Below are 21899 nucleotides of genomic sequence, written 5' to 3' on the forward strand. Positions count from 1 at the left end.
ATTTGTCAAGAGTCAAGAATCATAAGATACGACACTTAATGATAGTCATAGGGTACAATAAGCAATCAAATCATACTAGGAAACAGTCAATATAAATTGTAAGGATACAAGCAACAAAATTACAGTCATACAGTCACAAGTGGGAGGGGTTAGGTGATAAGGAGTGATGAGAAGGTTAATAGTAATAGTAGTGCAGACTTTGTAAATAGTTGGACAGAGTTGAGGTAATTATTTGTTTAGAAGAGTAATGGCGTTCGGGACAAAACTGTCCTTGTGTCTAGTTGTTCTGGTATGCAGTGCTCTATAGTGTTGTTTTGAGGGAAGGAGTTGAAACAGTTTATGTCCAGGATGTGAGGGGTCTGTAAATATTTTCACAGCCCTCTTTTTGACTCCTGCAGGATACAGGTCCTCGATGGAAGGCAGGTTGGTAGTAATTGTTATTTTCTGCAGTCCTAATTATCCTCTGAAGTCTGTGTCTGTCCTGTTGGGTTGCAGAACCAAACCAGACAGCTATAGAGGTGCAGATGACAGACTCCATCATTCCTCTGTAGAACTGTAAAAAAATGGCTGTAAATTGAGGACTATCTGTAATGACAGGCAGCTACCATTTGGACAGCCACCCGGAATCACATGTGTGAGATGGGCAGCTGTATAAATGGAATATATAACTAAATGAATATGGTTCCTTTTAAAAAAGAAACACCTCTCATGCAGTTACTCCTGTCCTTAGCAGTAGATAAGGTGTGAGATGGGATCCCTGGAGACTGGGGTTCATCCTTGACCAAGTCACTTCCTGGGTCATCTTGGCCAACAGCCAACCTAAAGTGTAGGTAGTCCTCAATGTACAACCACAAACAAGCCCAAAATGTATGTCATTAAGTGAGACATTTTCTAAGTGAGTTTTGCCCCAATGGATGACCTTTCTTTCCTCAGTTGTTAAGTGAATCACTGCAGTTGTTAAATTGGTAACATGGTTGTGAAGTGAATCTGGCTTCTCCATTGACTTTGCTTGTTCAAAGATTGGAAAAGGTGATCAAGACTCCAGGACACTGCAACTGTCATAAATGTGAGTCAGTTGTCAAACATTTGAATGTAAATCATGGGAACATGGGAAAGCCATGGTCATAAGTGTGAAAAGTGGTCCTGAGTCACTTTTTACAGTACTTTTGTCATTTGGAATGCTCACTAAGCAAATTGTTGTAAGTCGAGGATTACTTCACAGGTTTGGGGGATAAAATGAAAAGATTCTTTCTGATGTGTGCCACCTTGTATTGGGTGCAAAGGATCAGGACTATATGTTAAGTTTTAGTTCAAAATAATTATTGCTCAAGCCTATACAGATAGTCCTCGACTTAAAACCACTCATTTAATGACCATTTCAAGTGATGCATGACCAGTTTTCAAACTTACAACCATTGCAACGTCCTTGTGATCATGTGATCAAAATTTGGACTATGACCAGGGATCATTTGATCACAATTTGTAACCTTCCCAGTGGGTTTCTGACAAGCAATCAATGGGGGAAGCCAGATTTCCTTAATGACCAAATGATTTACTTAACAACTCCAATGATTCACTTAACAACTGTGACAGGAAAGGTCATAAAATGGAACAAGATTCACTTAACAGCTGAACAGAAATTTTGGCTTAATTGAGGACATGTCGAGAACTACCTATTCTCGAATTAACTAAATTAACTAACTAAAGAATTAACTAAAATTGAATACTAAATTGGCAGCAAATAAGAATCAACCGAATTCAAAAGAGGTTGAAGGATTTGTAGCAATGTATTGACTCTAAGCTGATGACACACTTAACTCCACCCCCCAGTTTTTCCTGCTCTTCTCCTACATCTTGCATATAATAACCACAACAATAGAGTATTAGCAAAACAAATTGGAATTATTCTTTGATTAGCTGCACAGCAGGATAACATTCAATAGCTGCCTCTTTCCTGCAGTGTCAGGAGGCATGTGTTTTGTTGAACGTTTTCCAACTGTTCAGGGATTTAAAAAGTAACTAGGCTCAGCACATGCATCTGTAATGGATGGAGGGGATCAAGAATTGGATGATGCTATATCCACTAGTTCCATATGTGGTGCTGTTATGCTTTTTTTTTTTTTAAAGGCAAATATGAATGGCATTTTGTAAATATTATGCTGAGGTGAATGACTTAAGATTGTTTGAAGGTTATTGATCACTCTACATAATAAGATTGTGCATTTCAGAAGTTGGAACATTGATGTGGAAAATGCAGAGAGTGAGGATAAGGATGCTGAATTCAACCAAAGTGAGACTAGATTAAGTAAACGCCTATCATTGTTCATTAGGAAGCAGCATTTCAGTTGGAATCTCAGTGCAGTAGTTGCATTTGCTCAAGGAATTACACGCCACTGAAGAAATTTTGTATAAAAACTATGGCGTGAACAGAAATCTAACAAGATGGTATCTAACAAGATAAAATCCAGAATCTTCTAATACCAGGTAGTTCAGACTCTGGACATCTCTTCAGGAGTTGCCAGTTGGAACAGGCTAGGAAATAATAAACAAGGAGAAATGTTTAGGGCAGCTACGTTGACTGGGGAATTCTGGGAGTTGAAGTCCTCTTACTTTCAACTTGCCAAGGTTGAGAAACAATGGTTTAGGTATTTTTGGTTTTCTTTCTCCTTCCACGGAGAAAAGAAGATAAGCAACAACGTTAACCACGATGGGGAAAGATCTTAAGATTTGCCACAGGCAGAGAAATTCTCCTGCATTTCCCCCTCAAATTCTTATTCAAAGAATGGTAGAGAATGGTTGGGTTTTTCCCAATGTCTTTTAAAAGAGGAGAGCTTTGATGGAAATCTCCTGAGTAATGTATTACATTCTTGTACTTAAGGTATGAAGGACTGTCCTTAAAACAGTGGCTATGACCTTCTACAGGTAGTCCTTGAATTACGACCACAATTGAGCCCACAATTTCTATTGCTAAGAGAGACAGCTCTTAAGTGAGTTTTGCCCCATTTTGCAATCTTTCTTGCCATGGTTTTTAAGTGGATCACTGCATTTATTAAGTTAATAACATGGTTGTTAAATGAAACTAGCTTCCCCATTGACTTGGTTTGTCAGAAGGTTGCAAAAGGGATCACATGATCCTGGGATACTGCAACCATCAAAAATATGAGTCAGTTGACAAGCTTCCGAATTATGATCACATGACGATGAAGATACTGCAGTGGTTGTAAGTGTGATAAAATCGGTCATAAATCCCTTTTTGCTGTTATAGCTTTGTGCAGTTACTAAATAAATGGTTGTACGTTGAGGACTACCTGTGCTGTCATTATTTGGCAGTGGCTTTCATCTCCCTGGCTAGTTTTTCACACTTTCATTAAATCCCAAGAGGAACTGTCTAGGGGAAGGATTTTTCAATATGTATAGACGTGATGGAATCACAATCATTGTTAAGGGAATAATATGACAAATGGTTAGAGAAATTCTTCTTCTATTGGAAAAAATTCTGGAGTCATTGTCTTCTTTTCAGTTCTACTTCGAGAAATTAAGACAGGTGGCCAAACTATTGAGGTATTTGATGCTCATGGGAAAAGCTTGGAAAAAAAAGAACAATTACTCAAAATGAGAATCAAACACAAAAGACTGAAAATACTTCAAAGAAGGAAAGATTTGGGGCCTGAACATGATAAGTCAGCCTGGAACTTTTAATGGTATACGTTTTCTGTTAAATCGATTTCAGCAAGTTAAAAGGAACTTAAAAATTATTTGTACATGGTATTGCCTCCCACACTTTAAATTGCATTATATTAATCTGAATCTTTCTAGAAGGGGTGGAACGGTTGCCAACCAATTGGAATTGTGCTTTTTGCAGTATCTAGTGGCAGGGCCCATTTCCCCCAAATTTGTTTGAAAGCTTTTGAAAAAAAATACACACAAGTCTTTAATAATTAATGTTAGCAAGGGTATATTGTCCATCCCTCCCCCCTTGTTTGACTTATAAAATGATGCAAGACAAGAAATGTTGGTAGTTGCTTAATTTAGCAAACCCAAACACTGGAAAAGAAAGAACACGCTCCTAAATCTGGGCAAGGTGATATAGATCCAATTAATATAACAGAGGTGACTTGATTCTGTTAGTCAAAGCAAAGATGACTGACTACCTGTATATCTATTAGGTTAGAAAGTTGTAGCTTTAGTCTGACAAGATTTTGTCTACTAGCTGTAAACAAATAAAGAATTGGACTCAACTGGATTAAACTCTGTCATCTTTGGGCCTAGGCCTGACAAATATTCCTATACATTCCAAAACTACGCAAAACTGCCTGAGGTATTTTTTTTTTAATAAAAATAAGGAGCAATGACTTTCTGAGCAGGAATGTAATTCTTGGTGGAGGAAATGATGAAGTCATCTGAACAATGAAAATTTTTCTTTATTTGGGGGTAGAAAGAGTATTTAGGGTGTAAGAAGCCAGTCCAGTATCCTTGATCTTGTTGGAGAGGAAAAGTCAGAGCCAGAAGGTGGAGTCCAGAGAGGAATCAGCTTGGAGTCCTTACATTGCCACAAATGACTCAAATGCAGCCCCCCTTGAAATCCATTAATTCTTATCTAGTGCCAATTTAGTGCTGACTCTTAGTTGACTAGATTTTGTGCATAGGCTCAAGCAATAAATCTTCTCTACTAGAACGTAATGTGTGATCCTGATTCTCTACACCTCACAGTTCAGTAGATACTCAGCATTGGCCAAAAATTTTCAAGGAAGAAGCGTATACCAAGCAAACTCTTTCTAACAGTTTTTCCTGCTGTTAAGCTTGCTGAGAAGTCTAAAGTTACCTTCCCCAATTTCATCCCCGCCAGACATATCTGCCCACAGCTCCTACATTTTTTTCAGTGTGGCCAATACAGGTAGTCCTCAATTTACAACAGTTTATTTAGTGACCGTTCAAAATTACTATGGCACTGGAAATAGTGACTTATGACCGTTTTTCACATTTACAATAATTGCAGCATCCCCACAGTCACTTGATCAAAATTCAGACGTTTGACAACTGACTCACATTTATGACAGTTGCAGTGTCCTGGGGTCATGTTACCTCCTTTTGTGACCTTCAGGCGAGTAAAGTCAATGGGATTCACTTAACAACCATGTTACTAACTGAACAACTGTAGTGACTCATTTAAGAAAGGTTGTAAAATTGGGCAAAGTTGTTTGACTTAGCAACAGAAATTTTGAGCTCAATTGTGGTTGTAACTTGAGGACTTCCTGTGGTCACTGGTGGTGAATGATGGAAGTTGAAGTTCACGGTCTCTAGAGCAGAGAGTTTTACTTCAGAGTGTTAATAGTTATGATGTGAGGATTTTGATGACCATCTGACTATTGCAAATGCAAGGATTCTGATAAACTGTATTAAAATCAAATAATGTGTAGCTTCAGTTCTTCATGAAACTGATGAATTATGTATGTTTATGGCAAATGTGTAACAATGAAAGAATATTTTGCTGATCAGAAAAAAACACACCCTGTATATGATTTTTTAATGTGTCTTTCTAGGAAAATAGATAGTTTCTAGGAAAGAAGCCTACGATTTGGCAGAGGAAATATGTCTTGATGGAGATGTTAATGGTACATTAAATAATAGTGCCATTTAAGAATTATGAGTCACCCTAGAATTTTAAGAAGTAAATAGCAATAAGAAAATTTGCAGCTGTCTTCTTTTTTGAAAAAAAATTAAGAAGATTTTTTGGGGGGGATGTATATGTGTGTATGAAGGAGTAACACTTGCTTAATCCATTTATAAGAGTGGGCATTTTTGAAAATAATATAAAAAATCTGTTTTGGATCTCACAGAATTACAAGGTCTGTTTTCATTACAAAATAAGTGGTTCTTCAGGTATCTATGAGCCTGAAAAATGGCTATGACTGTTTAAGACATATTTATTGTACTCTTAAAGGAGTTACAACTTTTTTCTAGATTTAAACATTTAGTTAATGTTTTAATGACAGCCTATCCCATCTAGACTATTCCTTCAGGCTATTGATGGCACCTGTTTCACAGATTATATATAATTACCTACTTATAAATACTTTTTATATAGGCCTTGACTTGCAACCACAAATGAGATCAAAATTTCTGTTACTAAGTTTGTTAAGTGAGTTCTGTTCCATTTTATGTCCTCTCTTATCACAGTTGTTAAGTGAATCACTGCAGTTGCTAAATTAGTAACACAGTTGTTAAATGAATTTGGCTTCCCCATTAACTTTGCTTGTCAGGTCGGAAAAAGTGATCATGTGACCCAGGAATTGCAACTATCCATGCCAATTGCCAAGCATCCAAATTTTAATTATGCAAACATGGGGATGCTGCAATGGTCATAAGTGTGAAAAATGGTTTATACTGTAAGTCGTGTTTTCCAGTGTCATCATAACTTCAGGGGTCACTAAATAAATAGTTGTAAGCTGAGAACTACCTGCAGTGTAATACAGATATTGTGGGGGAGGGAGATAGAACTGCTTAGTCACCTCTATGTGAAATAAGTGGCATGTAAGTTTAACAAACAAACAAACTCCCTTTTAAACCCTATAATCCTTTTATCTGGGATAGAGTCGGGATGACTAGATGGAGCTGAGCATTTACTGGCCGGATACCCTTCCTGACGCCTACATGGAGTTCACAGCAGATAATTTCTCTGCTGTGAACTTCGCTGCCTAGAAATGAACTCTCAATCTTCTGAGTGGGAGGTGAGCATCACCACGCCACTGTAAATAAATAAATAAACAAGTAAGTAAATAAAAATAGCCTATTAGCATTTCTTTGTCTGAAGATTCCTGTCTTGCAAATTACCAACATGCTGAATCTGTGCACATTTACTGATTTGCTGGAAACCAAGATGTCAACTTTTAGTAGCCTACTTATCCATGTTTTAGTGGCATAAATATTTCTGCATATTTTCTTCAGCTGAACAAAGGGGCTATTAATCTTTATTTACCAACAGAGGTGAATTAAAAAAAAGCAGACCCCGCTCATGGACTTATAATCTCATTCTTCCTGACATGTGTTATTACCCCAATGATCCTTGCAAAAATTCTGCAAGGGTGGATAGTATTATAACATTCAATTTATAGTTTGATGGGAGTGATTTAAGAATGAGGGCTAAGAGACCTAGAGAATATGTATGTGTGAAAGAAAATGTAGATTAAAAAAAGTTATATTTCTGGTATCTCCCCATCTCTGTTGTTTTCTAGCTTCCTCTTCATTGCACTAGGAGATGGAATATTATTTGTTTATTTATTTATGAAAATTCATCACTCTGGGCAGCAAACAATCCAGCAGTATTTAAGAAAGTATTTTTTTCTTAAATGATTCATTTAATAATTAGTAATAATTTATTAATTTTATATGCTTGCTGACTCCTAGTAACTCATGAATAAGAGTCCAAAAATAATGCAAGGAACAAAAAGAACTGAGGTGCTATGTAACAATTCCATCCAAAAACAAAAACTGTGAAAATTAAGGATCCTTTGTAGTTTTGAAAGATTGACTTTCAAACCTAGTTATTCGCAGCCCCAGAGTTAGTACTTGCCTGCTCAAAGGAGTGAATGCTTATTGATCTGTGGGAAGCTGATTTTGGGTAATAGCCATGGAAAAGTTGGTAGTTTTCAGAAAATTTGAAATGTGAAAGGAGGTCAGAGGATATCTTGCAAACTATCTTGCTGAAATAGCATGCTAGACTGGTAATATTTTTTCATCGCTCACAGGCTCCTATTTTTTTACGCCTTGGCTGCAATCCCTGTAAATTCACTGCGTTTCTTTTGCCCTTTGGAATAGGATTTTAAGGATTATTTTAAAGGAGGGCAGGTAGCTTGGGCTATAATTGCTTCTGCAGAATGCAAAATGGCTTTATAGAATACTTTCCGTGCTCTAGCTTCATGATTAGAAATTGAGGACAGAATTTATGAAATCCTATGAAAGTTTTGACTGATTTTGACCTGAGTAGGCTAGAGAATTGATTAAAAGAAGCAAACACTGTTTAAATTCTCTTTTGACTGTGGACTACTGATCCAAAACAAAATGTACATTACTCCTGAGAGTACTCCTTCTACTTTTTGGGAGGAGGGATGCTGGTGGATATATATGGAACGAGCATTAATAAAAACCAAACCTATGCCTATAAAAATTTAGCATATTGTAGCTCTCAACTCGACATAGCCCATTCTCTAAGATTTTGCTTTATCGCATGCAAAGAGCTTGTTGCGTGAGCAGTGTTCAGAAGATAGAAAACAGTTCCTTGGAGGGAAATCCAACATCTAATTCTATTCTGCATCATTGAACCATGACGGCACAGTGGTTAGAATGCAGTATTGCAGGATAACTCTGCTAACTGCCAGGTGTTTGATCCTGACCGGCTCAAAGTTGACTCAGCTTTCCTTTTTTTTTTTTTTAAAGACAAATTTTATTAATTTTAAAGACAAACAAAACATCATTAAACATTTAAAAACATAAAACCTCTTTCCATTATAAATTTTTACAAGACAGATAAAACATTATTTTATACAACATAATTCTAATTTGTCCCGTTTCCATATGGACTCATAAATATCTTTTAGCAAATTTCTCATTATTTCTCTTTACTCTTATTCAATTACATTTCTTTTCTATGTTTATCCATTTTATAGTCATCATATTCATATTTCCCTCTGTCTTGTTTACAATTATTCTCATCTATTATTCCTCCAAGGTTTTATTAATTCTCAGACAAACATAAACGCACAAAACACAAAAACATAAAACTTCTTTATAGAAAGTAAAAGTTGACTCAGCTTTCCATCCTTCCGAGCACCCAGATTGTTGAGGCAGTAGGCTGGCTCTGTAAACCACTTTGAGAGGGATGCAAAAACACTCTGAAGTGGTATATAAGTCTAGCTGCTATTTCTACAGTCCTAAACCTGGTTTATTCAATGGGGAGAAGGAAGAGGCAGATTCTTACTGTGGTTTCTCCTGGATATTAATCTGCAGTCAGATGCCTTTTTTTTTTTCTTTCAGTTTTGGCGAGAGAAACCTTCTGAGAGAGAGAAACCTTCTGAGTTAACTTAATATTTTTAGATAAAAATATGACATAGCAGTCATAGTATAGAAAGAACTATAGAAATTGGAGGAAACTACTATACACCACACAAATTATAGCACACACTATTGACAGCCATTCTCAGAAGTTCTGAAAGTTCTAAAAATGATACTGCAAATTCTGTAATCCTGTCACAGATATTGTAGTTATGCCCTATAAGCACTTTCTTGCATTATTTTAAAAAATTAGCATTCCTTTTATTGCTGCATATTTCAGCTCACCCCTTAATCAGCCTATAAAGAGTGCCTCCAACACCCTCCTCTTTCTGTCACCTAGGCTGTAGTGATTTTGCCTTGCAGGGGCTCGCTGAATGGGGCGAGCATGAAAAGATAGCTGGCATTGCTTTTTTATCTTTTATCTATCCTGTAGAGGCATGAGATGGCTCGTTGCACATTCTTTTCTGCCACAGTCATGCTGTTTTGCTTTATAAGCACCTTGTCACATCCAGAGATAGCTAAGTTCTACTCAACACCATCACACCCAACATGAGGAAAGGGGAAAAAATGGACGGGAAGAATGCTTGAAAGAAAAGTGGCTACTTATCGGCTGCCAAAACACTGCATCATTTCTGGGCATAATAAATGCTTTGGGCATTCTTTCGTTATTCTAAGATGAGATGACCAAGTTTAGCAGAACTTCTACCGCTGCACCATAGAGAGTATCTTAACTTACTGCACCTGTGTACAGTTTGCCAATTGCACAGTGGCAGATAGGAAAGCACTCCAGACGGTTAATGTCATTGCCCAGAGGATGGACCTTGAGTCTTTTAGTTTGTTGTTTACAAAATTGTCGAAAACACAGATGGAATTGGTGCGTAGAAGGTTTTCTTCTTGTTTAATGTGATAATTGGTGCATTCAGTTTTTATCTGGTGGCATAAATTTTGGATCGGCTTTTGAAGTTGGTAACGTGACCAGATTTGTTTTTCCGCCAAAGTGAATTCTTTTTGGATTGAAGCTTCCTTTTTGTTATGGGTAATTTGTTTTTTTCTGGTTTAGGGAGTTGTTAACGGTACATATAGTTTGATGACTCTTTTGACTTCAAGTAAAAATATGTTGCAATGGTCTTCTACAGTATTGCATCCAGTGAATAGAAATTGCCAATCAAGGGATGAGAGATCGTTGTTTATAAGATCATAGTTGCCTTTTTTGAAGTTATAATTGGGGATTCTGTCATTGTGATGATTTTTGTGTGGACGTATGTTGAGACAAAAGTCAATCATGTTGTGGTCACTGTTGGAAAAGGGTTCTTTAATTTGTATTCCGTAAATTGAATTCAAACTATTGAAGAAGATGAGATCGAGGCAGTTGTTAAGTCTTAAGTGTTGTTGGTTACTAGTTGTTCTAGTCCCAGATTTGTTACTGCATTGTAGAAGGTTGCATGTGTGGGTTCAGTGGTACATTCATTAAGGATCCAGTTAATGTGAGGTAGATTGAAGTCACCAAGAAAGATAAAAGCATGTGGGCAGGATGCTGCCCATGTTAGTAGTGTGTTTAGCTTGTTTGCATGTTCGATGTCATAATCAGGGGCTCTGTAACATAGTAAGAACCGAAATGTGATATTTAAGGACAGTTCACACACGATGGTCTCTGGAAGAGCTCTTTGGTAACTTGGATGTTTTTTAGATGTAGGGACTTTTTATAGAAGATAGCAACACCACCTCCTCTACAGATTTCACGATCTGATTGGAAAACATGATAGTCTATTACTGCGGTAATGGAGTCAGGGAGAGATGTGTTGAGCCATGTTTCACAAACAAATATAATGTCGAATTTAGCCGTATTTAGTAAGAGGAGAAATTCAGGTATTTTATTTAAAAGGCTTCTTGCATTGAGTAGCTTGCATTTAAGGCCAGTTGTGGTTGGAATAGAGGTAGTTAGGGGTGTGCGTGCCTAGTTTTGAGTGATGTTGGATGACACTATTAAAACCAACCTCTTTAACACATTCTTTGGCTCAGTATTTGTAAACAGCAATGAATCATGCCCAGTATTTCCTAGTCGAACCACAGACAACTACAATGATCTAATACATATCGATTTTACAGAAGACAATGTTGAAAAAGCACTACATAATCTAAAACCATCTCTATCTATTGGACCGGACGGAATATGTGCCTACTTCTTAAAAAAGCTATCCACTGCCATAGCAGAACCTCTAAGCATAATCCTTGAAAAATCTTTCAGGGCCAGCTCCTTGCCAAAACTATGATCACAAGCCACGGTCATCCCCATCTTCAAAAAGGGAGACCCCAGCCTAGTCGAAAATTACAGACCAATCTCCTTATGCTGCGTCACCTGTAAAGTCATGGAATCAATTATTAACCAATCCATTATCCTCCACTTAGAGACAAACAATCTACTCTTTAATAAACAGTTTGGTTTCAGAAAAAAACTATCCTGTAATCTGCAACTCTTACACTGCAAAAACATATGGACTACACAACTCGATCAGGGCAAAGCAATAGACGCAATCTACATAGACTTCTGTAAAGCCTTTGATTCAGTGGTACACAACAAACTACTTCTAAAACTAAAATCTTACGGTATCTCTGGACACCTGCATAACTGGATAGAAGCATTCCTGTCAAACAGACAACGAATGGTCAAAATTGGGAGTGTCCTATCAAATCCTGTACCTGTCAATAGTGGTGTCCCCCAAGGCAGTGTTCTAGGACCAACTCTCTTCATACTCTACATAAATGACCTCTGCGATCATATTAAGAGCAACTGCGTTCTCTTCGCTGATGATGTAAAGCTGTTCAATACCACAGACAATACTGCTACCCTTCAAAAAGATCTTGACTATGTATCAGAATGGTCAAACAAATGGCAACTTCAAATCTCAACCAATAAATGCTCTGTCCTACATATAAACAATCAGAAAATAAAATACAGGCTGAATAGTCAAGACCTTGTTGAGGATCCAAACTTTGTCAAGGACCTTGGAGTACTCATCTCTAATGATCTAAGTGCTAGAGCCCACTGTAACCCACAGCCAAAAAGGCGTTAAGAGTTGTTAACCTAATCTTACATAGTTTTTTCTCTGGTAATATTATACTACTGTGTTTCTCACAAAATAAGGCCGGGCCTTATTTTTTTTGGACCCCTGAAAAAACGGCTAGGCCATCTTTTCGGGGGTGACTTAATTTCCTCCCCCACCTAGAGCGGCCCATACACACTCCCCTCGCCGTAAGGCTGCTTCTAAATGCAGTCACCAGCCACTTCGATCGGCCGGTAGAAGCAGCCTCACGGCGAGGGGAGTGTGTGTGTGCGCTCTCCCCAAGGCTGCTTCTACCAGCCAATCGAAGTGGCTGGTGACTGTACTTGGGAGCTTCCATCGCCCAAAAGAGACTGCCTAAAGGCGAGGGGACACGGACAGCCATGCCATGCCCTGAAGCGGCTGAGGACTCTGCCTTTGGGGAGCTTCTATCGGCTATCGGGGTATTCTAGCCGAGGCTATCTGCAGGGCACTCCTAAAGGCAAGTTTTCTCCCCATCCCCCCACCCCTCTCCCACATTTCTCTTCAGCTCGTGTAGTTCTAACGAACGATGTGAGAAATGGCGGGGAAACGCATGGTTTAAATAGGCCTAAATTTGGGGGGCGGGGCTTAATTTCACCTCATGCCTAGAAATCATTCTGGGCCTTCCTATTGGTGCAGGCCGTATTGTTGGAGAAACATGGTTATAACTAGATCATACAAAACATTTGCTAGACCAATACTTGAATACAACTCATCAGTCTGGAACCCACATTACATATCTGATATTAACACAGTTGAGAAAGTCCAGAATATTTCACAAGAAGAGTTCTCCACTCCTCTACTCGTTGCAGAATACCTTATGCCACCAGACTTGAAACTCTAGACCTAGAAAACCTAGAACTATGCCGCCTTCGATCCGATCTAAGTATAGTATATAAAAATCATACATTGTAATGTCCTACCTGTCAATGAGTACTTCAGCTTCAACCATAACAACACAAGAGCATACAATAGATACAAACTCAAGATTAATCGCACCAAACTTGATTGTAGGAAATACGACTTCAGCAACAGAGTGGTCAATGTCTGGAATACTCTACCTGACTCTGTGGTTTCTTCCCCAAACCCCCAAAACTTTAACCTTAGACTTTCTACTATTGACCTCACCCCTTTCCTAAGAGGTCTGTAGGGGGCGTGCATAAGCGCACCATCGTGCCTACCGTCCCTGTCCTATTGTTTATTTTATTTTTTTATTTTTCTTATATGTATCCATGTATTCATAACTATGTTTTTACTTATACCTATTATCTTGTAAGCAATTGACAAAAATAAATAAATAAAAAAAACATTCTCAAAGATCCATCTCATCCTGGGCACCCTTTTTTTGAACCTTACCATCTGGCAGACGGTACAGGACAATAAAAACAAGGACAAATAGGCTGAAAAACAGCTTCTATCCCAGGGCAGTAGCTCTGTTGGATTCTACTGTATAGCGCAATATTAATGCAGTAATCAAGGGTTTTCAATTCAATGTATAGAATGTGAAGAATATGTGTTTGTGTTTATTTTCATGGTCTTCATGTGCACTGAAGATGGTGTTTGATTGCGTTGTACGGGGTGCAATGACAATAAACTAAACTAAACTGTGTAGTAAAGTAGAATCCAAAATGCAAAGAGTTCCTGGATCTCTCCCTTTAGTGGTCTAGACAAGGAGTCCCCACATTTGGCAATTTTAAGACACAATTCCCATAATTCCCCAGCCAGAATGGGGATGGTGGTGTCAGCTAAGGGGAAAGGAGAGGCAGGTAATGTTGATCTCATCCTGCCTGACTCCAGGATGAGGCCTCTAATGGATCGGTAAGACCACAAGAATAGCGGTCTCTTTTATCCCAGCTGTTTGTTTATAAATGGTCCTTGGCTTATGACCACAGTTGAACCCAAAATTTATTTTGCTAAATGAGACATTTGCTAAGTCAGTTTTGCCGCAGTTTTACAATCTTTCTTGCCACAGTTGTTAAGTGAATCACTACAGTTGTTAAGTGAGTAATACAGTTGTTAAGTGAATATGGCTTCCCCATCCACTCTGCTTGAGAGAAAGCCGCAAAAGATGATCAAATGACCCACCCTAAATATGAGTCAGTTGCCAAGCATCTGAGTTTTTATCCCATAACCATGTGGGTGCTGCAATGGTCATAAGTGTGAAAAACGTCATAAGTCACTTTTTTCAGTGCCATTGTAGTTTAGAACCAGAGGTGGGTATTATCAGGCTCTGACCAGTTCTGGAGAACCGGTAGTGGAAATTCTGAGTAGTTCAGAGAACCAGCAAATCCCACCTCTGACTGGCCCCACCCCCTTCTATTCTCTGCCTCCCATTGAGTCCCAGCTGATTGGCTGGGTCTTTTTTGGTTGTCCTGCACAGGAGAACAGAGCTGGAAAGCAGGCTGGTTTGGGGGAGGGAATGGGGATTTTGCAGTATCCTTCTCTTGCCACGCCCACCAAGCCATGCCACGCCCACCAAGCCACGCCCACAGAACTGGTAATAAAATTTTTTGAATCCCACCACTGGTTAGAACAGTCACTAAGCAAGCTGTTATAAACCAACTCCCATAATCCTTAACCAATATATGTCATATTTATTTTTGCCTATTACTATATGCATGAATGTTAAGTTACTTTATATAAATATACTCCATGTTGTCTTTTGATCCTGATGCTACACAAATGCATCTCTGATGCATCCAAAACAGTCTGGAATCTCCTGGCGGCCTCCTATCCCACCATTCAGAAGATATCAACCAGCTGCTGGGGTCTATTTATCCAGATATGTAGGGGAGAAAAGCATCTGTGGAGGGGGGGTGGGAGGAATGGATTCTCACTTAGACACAACTCTTGGTGCGCCAAAATATCATACATCCAGACAATTTTGAACAATTCCCCATTTAGACTGATAAAGGGGATCACATTTTTTTTCAGCTTGCACCTTTTGTTAATTAAAAACACTTGATGATTGTTGCATTTCTGTTACAGAAAACTACTTCATTAAAGAGGGCACAACAGATCCATTACTGTGTGGCCACAGCACCGATGCTGGGTGAGTTTTATTTGATCACATTCTGAGAAAGAATGACAAACCTCTGTTACAACTAGATATTCTTAGTTTTCCTAATGTTGTGAGGAAACCACGATTACGTCATATATGTTGCAATGTCATTGTACAAATGATGTAAATTGCATAATTTGACTTATTTGGACAGTGATATCTCAATATGTGTGATTCACTTCTCCCCTATCCCTTTACAGAGGTACTTGATAATTTCTTTGTTTGTTACTGTTGCATGGAATGAAGTTTCTGAAATAAGTAAAACAAGCTCCTGGGTATTTCATAACAGGTCTTTGGAAACTTGGTTAGATATTTTATTTATTTTTATTTATTATTAGACTTCTATGCTACCCATTTCGCCAAGGTGACTCTAGGCGGTTTGCAGTCATATTAATTAAAATACCATGTTAAATATTAAAATGTTAACGCCTTTAAATAAGAGCCACAGAATTAAAATTTTAAAATTAACATTTTATGATAAAATGTGTTTAACCATGATGGAAAGAAAAGGAGCAAAGTCCACAGGGAGAGGTTTGACTACAAGTAGTCCTCAAGTTATGACCACAACTGAGCCCAAAATTTCCATTACTAAGCAAGTTAAGTGAGTTTTGCCCCACTTTAAGATCTTTCTTGCCGCAGTTGTTTAGTGAATCACTGCAGTTCTTAAGTTAGTAACGTGGTTATTAAGTGAATCTGGCTTTCCGATTGACTTCTCTTGAGAGAAGGTCACAAAAATATGATTACACAAAGCTGAGACACTGCAAGCATCATAAATATGAATCAGTTGCCAAGAGTCCAAATTTTGATTATGTGACCCTGGGGAGGCTGCAATGCTCAGTAAGTGTGAAAAAACAGCCATAAGTCACTTTTCTGAGTGCTGTTGTAACTTCAAGCAGTCACTAAAAATGGTTGTAAGTGGAAGACTACCTGTTGGTCATATTTCTCCACATCTCTAGTTCTCAGAAATGTTAGATTGGATCCAAACTACTGTAGCTGAGTTGACTAAATTAGTTGAATTTAATGGCACTGACATGTAATTTAAATGTATGCAAAGTTATTGCATGAATTTCAGTTTTTTTTTTTTTTTAAAAAAAAGCTACAACAGACTCTGACAGCTCTTTTCTTGGAAGTAGAGTTCACTAGGTTCAATGAGACTTACTTTCTATATTGATTTTCTTGGAAAGTACAACATTACGTATACTTATTTGAAAGTACTTTAAAAATTTGAAGCCCAGTAAGACTAATTGCTAATTGCTGCATTTTGGGCTGCTTCAGTTCAGTGGAGCAACTCGTGATTTTTAGTTCAGCTCTAGATGGCAGTCATACTTCAGAGGGTCAATGCGAATGGCGAAGATGGCCATCCAGTCATGATAGTAATAACATTATCTGCAGAAAAAGATCAGGTTAAGTTGCTAATATATTTTCGAAGTCTATATTCCTAGTATTTTCCTCTTCCTTCTCCATCAGGAACTAATGAATGTGCTTGTTGTGGCATTCAGTTAATTACTGAAAAAGGAGAATTCTAGAAAAGACAAGGGGACATAAGAGAAAAAGAAATTGAAATAGAGGCGTGAGAGAAAAGCAAGAATGAAAATGATTAATTCCAGTGTTGTTGCTTTCAAGAAACACAGCATATTTTTAAAGACCTTTGGAAAACATGTCTATGATGATATTTTAAAAGAATTTCTAAAGAAGTCTAAATGCCACAGTTGCCTTGAAATAAAAAATAAAACTGACATAAAACTATCCTGAGATGTATATAAAAAGCTTCTCTATTGTGTAGAGTTTGAATTAAAGAGTTTCTGATGAGAGATTACAAGGTGCTTCGGAGCAAGAGTAGCAGTGGTGGTATTCAAAAATTGTTACTACCAGTTCTGTGGACGTGGTTTGGTGGGCATGGCTTGAGGGGCGTGGCAGGGGAAGGATACTGTAAAATCCCCATTCCCTCCCCACCCCACCAACCTGCTTTCCAGCTCTGTTCTCCTATGCAGGGCAACCAGAGAAGACCCAGCTGATTGGCTGGGACTCAGGAGGTGGAGACTAGATGGGGGCGGGGCCAATCAGAGGTGGTATTGGCCAGTTCTCCAACGACTCAAAATTTCCGCTACCGGTTCTCAAGAACTGGTCAGAACCTGCTGAATACCACCTCTGAAGAGTAGGCATATTTTTGTGTACAGATAGTCCTCAACTTACAACCATTTGCTTAGTGACCATTCAAAACTACAACAGCACTGAAAAAAGTGACTTGAAACTGGTTCTCACACAACAGCATCCCCATTGTCACACGATCCAATTTCAGGCGTTTGGCAACCTACATGTGTTTGTGATGGTGGAAGCATCTTGGGGGTCATTTGGGAATCTCCCAAGCAAAGTCAATGTGGACAGCTGGACTTAACAACGGGGTGATTCATTTAACAACAACAACCCCGGCAAGAAAAAGTGTAGAATTGGGTACTACTTTACTCAACTTTGCAACCTACTTAACAACTGCCTCGCTTAACAATGGAAACTGCGGTTTCAGTTGTGATTGTAAGTCGAGGACTACTTATAGTTACTGTGCAAGCCTAGAAAGAAATGCTGGCTGTTGCTTTTTTAAGGAAGAGCCCACCTGTATGAGACCATTTTGAAGCACTTTTTTGGCGGGGCATCAGTTCTGAATGGTTTTACATCCCCAAAGGGCACCATTATATGACATTTTCAGTAGATTGCTAATCAGCTGTGACATTGCCAGGGTCAGAGGGGATAGTGGAGAAATGTGCCCTCTGTTCTCATGGAAGCTCCGTTCTCCTATCCCAGAGGTCTCCAAACTTGGTAACTTTAAGACTTGATGGACATCAACTCCCAGAATTCGTTCGAGAGACAGAGAGAGATTTGCAGGAAGGTCACTCTCTTTTAAGACTTGGTTCTATGGAGTTCAGTTCTGGGGGTTGAAGTCCACAAGTCTTAAAGTTGCCAAGTTTGGGGACCCCTGTCCTATCCCTTCTTCCGAAATTCCTCTCCCACTTTCAATTTAGCCTTCCGTGACTCTTTTCCTACCCAGTACTTTCTGTCATTCTTTTCCACCTTACCAGATAGCAGAATTTTGGCTTGTTCTTCTCTCTTGACACTGTTTTAAAAGGAATTGGATGTGGAGATAGTCCTTTACTTACAGCCATCCATTTAATGACCGTTCAAAGCTACCACAGCATGAAAAAAAAGGGACTTTCGACCATTTTTCACACTTACGATCTTTGCAGCATCCCCAATGGCGCGTGATCAAAATTGGGACACGTGGCAAACTAGCTTGTAGAGGTGGTCCTCGACGTATGACTACAAAATGAGCAAGATAGTTGTTAAGTGAATTTTGCCCCCTTTTGCAATCTTTCTTCCACAATTGTTAAGTGACACACTGCATTGTTAAGTTAGTAACACAGTTGTTGTGAATCTGACTTTGTTTGTTAGAAAAATCGCAAAAGGGGATCACATGACCTGGGACACTGCAACTGTCATAAATATGAGACAGTTACTAAATGTCTGAATTTTGGTCACATGACCATGGGGATGCTACAGCAAAAGTCATAAGTGTGAAAACAGTCATGTCACATTTTTCAGTGCCATTGAAACTGAATAGTCACTAAATGAACTGTTGTAAGGCGAGGACTACCTGTATTTATAATAGCTGCACTGTCCTGGAGTCACATGATCACTGGTGGTAATTTTCCCAGCCAGCTTCCGACAAGCAAAGTCAATGGGAGAAATCAGATTTGCTTAATTATCTTCTGACTCACTTAACAACTGCAATTATTTGCTTAACAACAGTGGCAAAAAGGTAATAAAATGGGGCACAATTCATTTAGCAACTGCCTTGCTTAGCCACAGAAATTTTGGGCACGATTGTGGTCATAAGTCAAGGATTACCAAAACTGCCAAAGAGGCTGACATTCTTTTTAACAAAAACATTCTAGGAGAAGGAAGAAAAATTAAGGGACATAGAATTTGGAACCTTCCTATGTTGTTGACTTTCAATTTTCTTCTTGTCGTTTGGTCCAATGCTGTTTTGGGAAATACAAAGAAGAGAAATTGAGGCACCCCAACAAATGGCAGATGTACCAAAACACCTTTGACAATTGCATCCTAATGATAGTTCCTATAGAAACCTTAATTACCTTTATCCTCTCTTGAACTTTAATTTCATTTATAGATTTAGCCAAAAGTAATTTTTATACTCTTATAGGGAGATGCATTTTTCTTCCTTTGGTTTCTAAGTTCATTGTTTTACCTCGTCTATAAATACAAGTAATTTAGAAAGAGAATGAAGCCTTAGAAACTTCTCTGTGAATTTCAGTGCAATTTTAAAGGAGTACTATTTCTGCTGTTGTTGCCAGGGCTTTTCTTTAGAAAATCCCTCAATGTTATTTTTGTTTAAAAAAGAAAACAAACTTTAGGACACCTGTTAGACACGATGCAAAAGTGGCCATACTTTTTTCTAAGACAAAGTTTTGCATATAAATTATTTCTTATTTAATTGCTGAATGTTTACCACAAATGGGGAGATATAAAAGACAGCATTTTTTCTCCAATTGCTGTCATTCTTTTTTTCTAAGATTGTAGTGACTAAATTCAGAAGTTCTTGGCAATGTTATTTAGGAGTTTGAACAAAGCTGGAAACAAACATTTGGTAATTGTTCTTTTGGCTGGTGACAGAAGAAAAATGTGTTTAGAATGGAAGAATAGGATTGATGTCGTCACACAGTTTTTCCTTCTGGACTATCATCTGTTGGGATCTGGGCATGGATGGTAGAGAAAATGTAGGCTGAGATTTATTTATTTATTTTTTCTTGCTTTAAAAATTTGAAAACTCTGGAGAGAAGAACTTGTTGATCTCAAAAGTGGTAATAGTTTTAAAAGAAAAATTGTGCAGAGTTGATCTATGAACAACTGCCAATATTGACTGTTGCTTACTGGCCTCTAAATTACAAGCAGCATCCTCTGAAATATTGAATACAAGTAGTTCTCAACTTACAACCATTTGTTTAGTGACCATTCAAAGTTATAACGGTGTTGGCAAAAATGACTCATCATCATTTTTCACGCTTGCTATTGTTGCAGTATCCCTATGGGCATGTGATCAAAATTCAGATGCGTGGCAATTGATTCATATTTATGACGGTTGCAGTAACCCATGGATCATGTGGTTTTATGACAAGGAAAGACAGCGGGCAAGCCAGATTCGCTTAACGACTGGGTTACTAGCTTAACAACTCTAGTGATTCATTTAATAACCGTGGCATGAAATGTCAGAAAGTGGGGTAAAACTCACTTCAGCTGTCTTTCTTAGCCACAGAAATTTGGGTATCACGTGTGGTCTGAGGAATATCTTATATAGGAAACTCCTAGTTTTTGCCTGAACGCAACCAGCACAGTTAACAGTAGGGCAAGGATTAAGGCTATGTTTTAATAGCAAAGCCTATTCTAGTGCTTCTTGATATTGTTTCTTGATATGATTTCCTATGTCCAGCTTTTCCCACGGGAGTGGCATCCTTACAGATGGGACTCAGGGTTCAGTTAGGCTAAAATCATGATCGCAAGGTCAATGAACTGCATGGCTTAACAGCTGCTGAATGAAGCCACATTTGATTCTCGGGGCAAATTCAGTTTTTACACGCGGAAGAGTACATCTAGTGCTCAACTTAACAACAGTTCCTTTAGTCATCATTCAAAGTTATGACGACGCTGGAAAAAGTGACTTATGACTGTTTTATACACATATGACTGTTGCAGCATCCTCGTGATCCTGTGATCAAAATTCAGGCGCTTGGTAACTGACTCATATTTATGACGATTGCAGTATCCCAGGTTCCTGTGATTTCCCCTTTTGTGACCTTCTGACCAGCAAAGTCAATGGGGAACCCCGGTTCACTTAAAAACCATGTTACTAACTTAATGTGCAGTGATTCACTTAACAACGGTGGCAAGAAAGGCCATAAACTGAGGCAAAACTCAATTTAGCCAATGACTCACTTAGCAACAGAAATTTTGGGCTCAATTGTGGTTATAAGTCCAGGATTACTTGTAATCAGGTCCTAACATTCTTTTTTTAAAAAAAATATAAAAATACTTTATTAAACAATTTTATACAAATACAGTAAAACCAAACATTCCGATTATTGCAATGTGAGCGAGACAGTGTTCACTCAATCTGACATCTCTCAACTTATGTAGAATAATCATTGACCCTTATTACATTAATATATAACAGGGGTTCTAACATTCTGAGTGGCTTCTTCAGTCCTATCTTAGACTAGGTGGATGGAATCCAAAGTATCATTTGAGTTTTCCGTCATGCCTCTGAATGATGCTACATCAGGAGCATTGTGGAAAAATAAAACAGCAGTTCAAAATGCAGATCCTGGAAGGGGCAAAGAGGGAAGGAAAGGGATATAGGAAGGAACCTCCAAAATGCTGTGAGCCCACAACCCATTTTACAAACACAACCTAAACCCAAAATTGGGCTGAAAAATCCTATTTCAATGTGTTATGACTCTAGCTCAATGTCCATGAAATCAGTTTGCTGGTTCCTCTTCTTTGAGATTAACACCCACCCAGATGCTTACAATATCTGCCACATTTTTTGTGGCTGTTCACCGTTCTTTCCTTCCTTAGCTTATCATCTACATTTATCTCACTTGATTGTAGAGCTGAATGTATGTAGGAAGACGGCTGTCACAATA

The 21899-nt window shown here is 38.3% G+C and overlaps 1 protein-coding gene across 7 annotated transcripts in view; it reads left to right on the top strand.

Annotated features, from left to right (window-relative positions):
• LOC113419511 (sodium channel protein type 5 subunit alpha-like) overlaps positions 1–21899 on the top strand; it is a 377390-nt gene that overhangs the window by 147088 nt on the left and 208403 nt on the right. For all 7 annotated transcript variants that reach the window (XM_087947846.1, XM_087947840.1, XM_087947841.1 and 4 more), the window contains one exon: positions 15117–15180. In XM_087947846.1, coding sequence (XP_087803972.1) covers positions 15117–15180 — 64 coding nt within the window. The remainder of the gene's footprint in view (positions 1–15116; positions 15181–21899) is intronic.

This window comes from Notechis scutatus, chromosome Z (assembly GCF_049901735.1).
Source record: "Notechis scutatus isolate UNSWTSFEM ecotype Mainland chromosome Z, rNotScu1.2, whole genome shotgun sequence".
Classification (NCBI taxonomy): Eukaryota; Metazoa; Chordata; class Lepidosauria; order Squamata; family Elapidae; genus Notechis; species Notechis scutatus.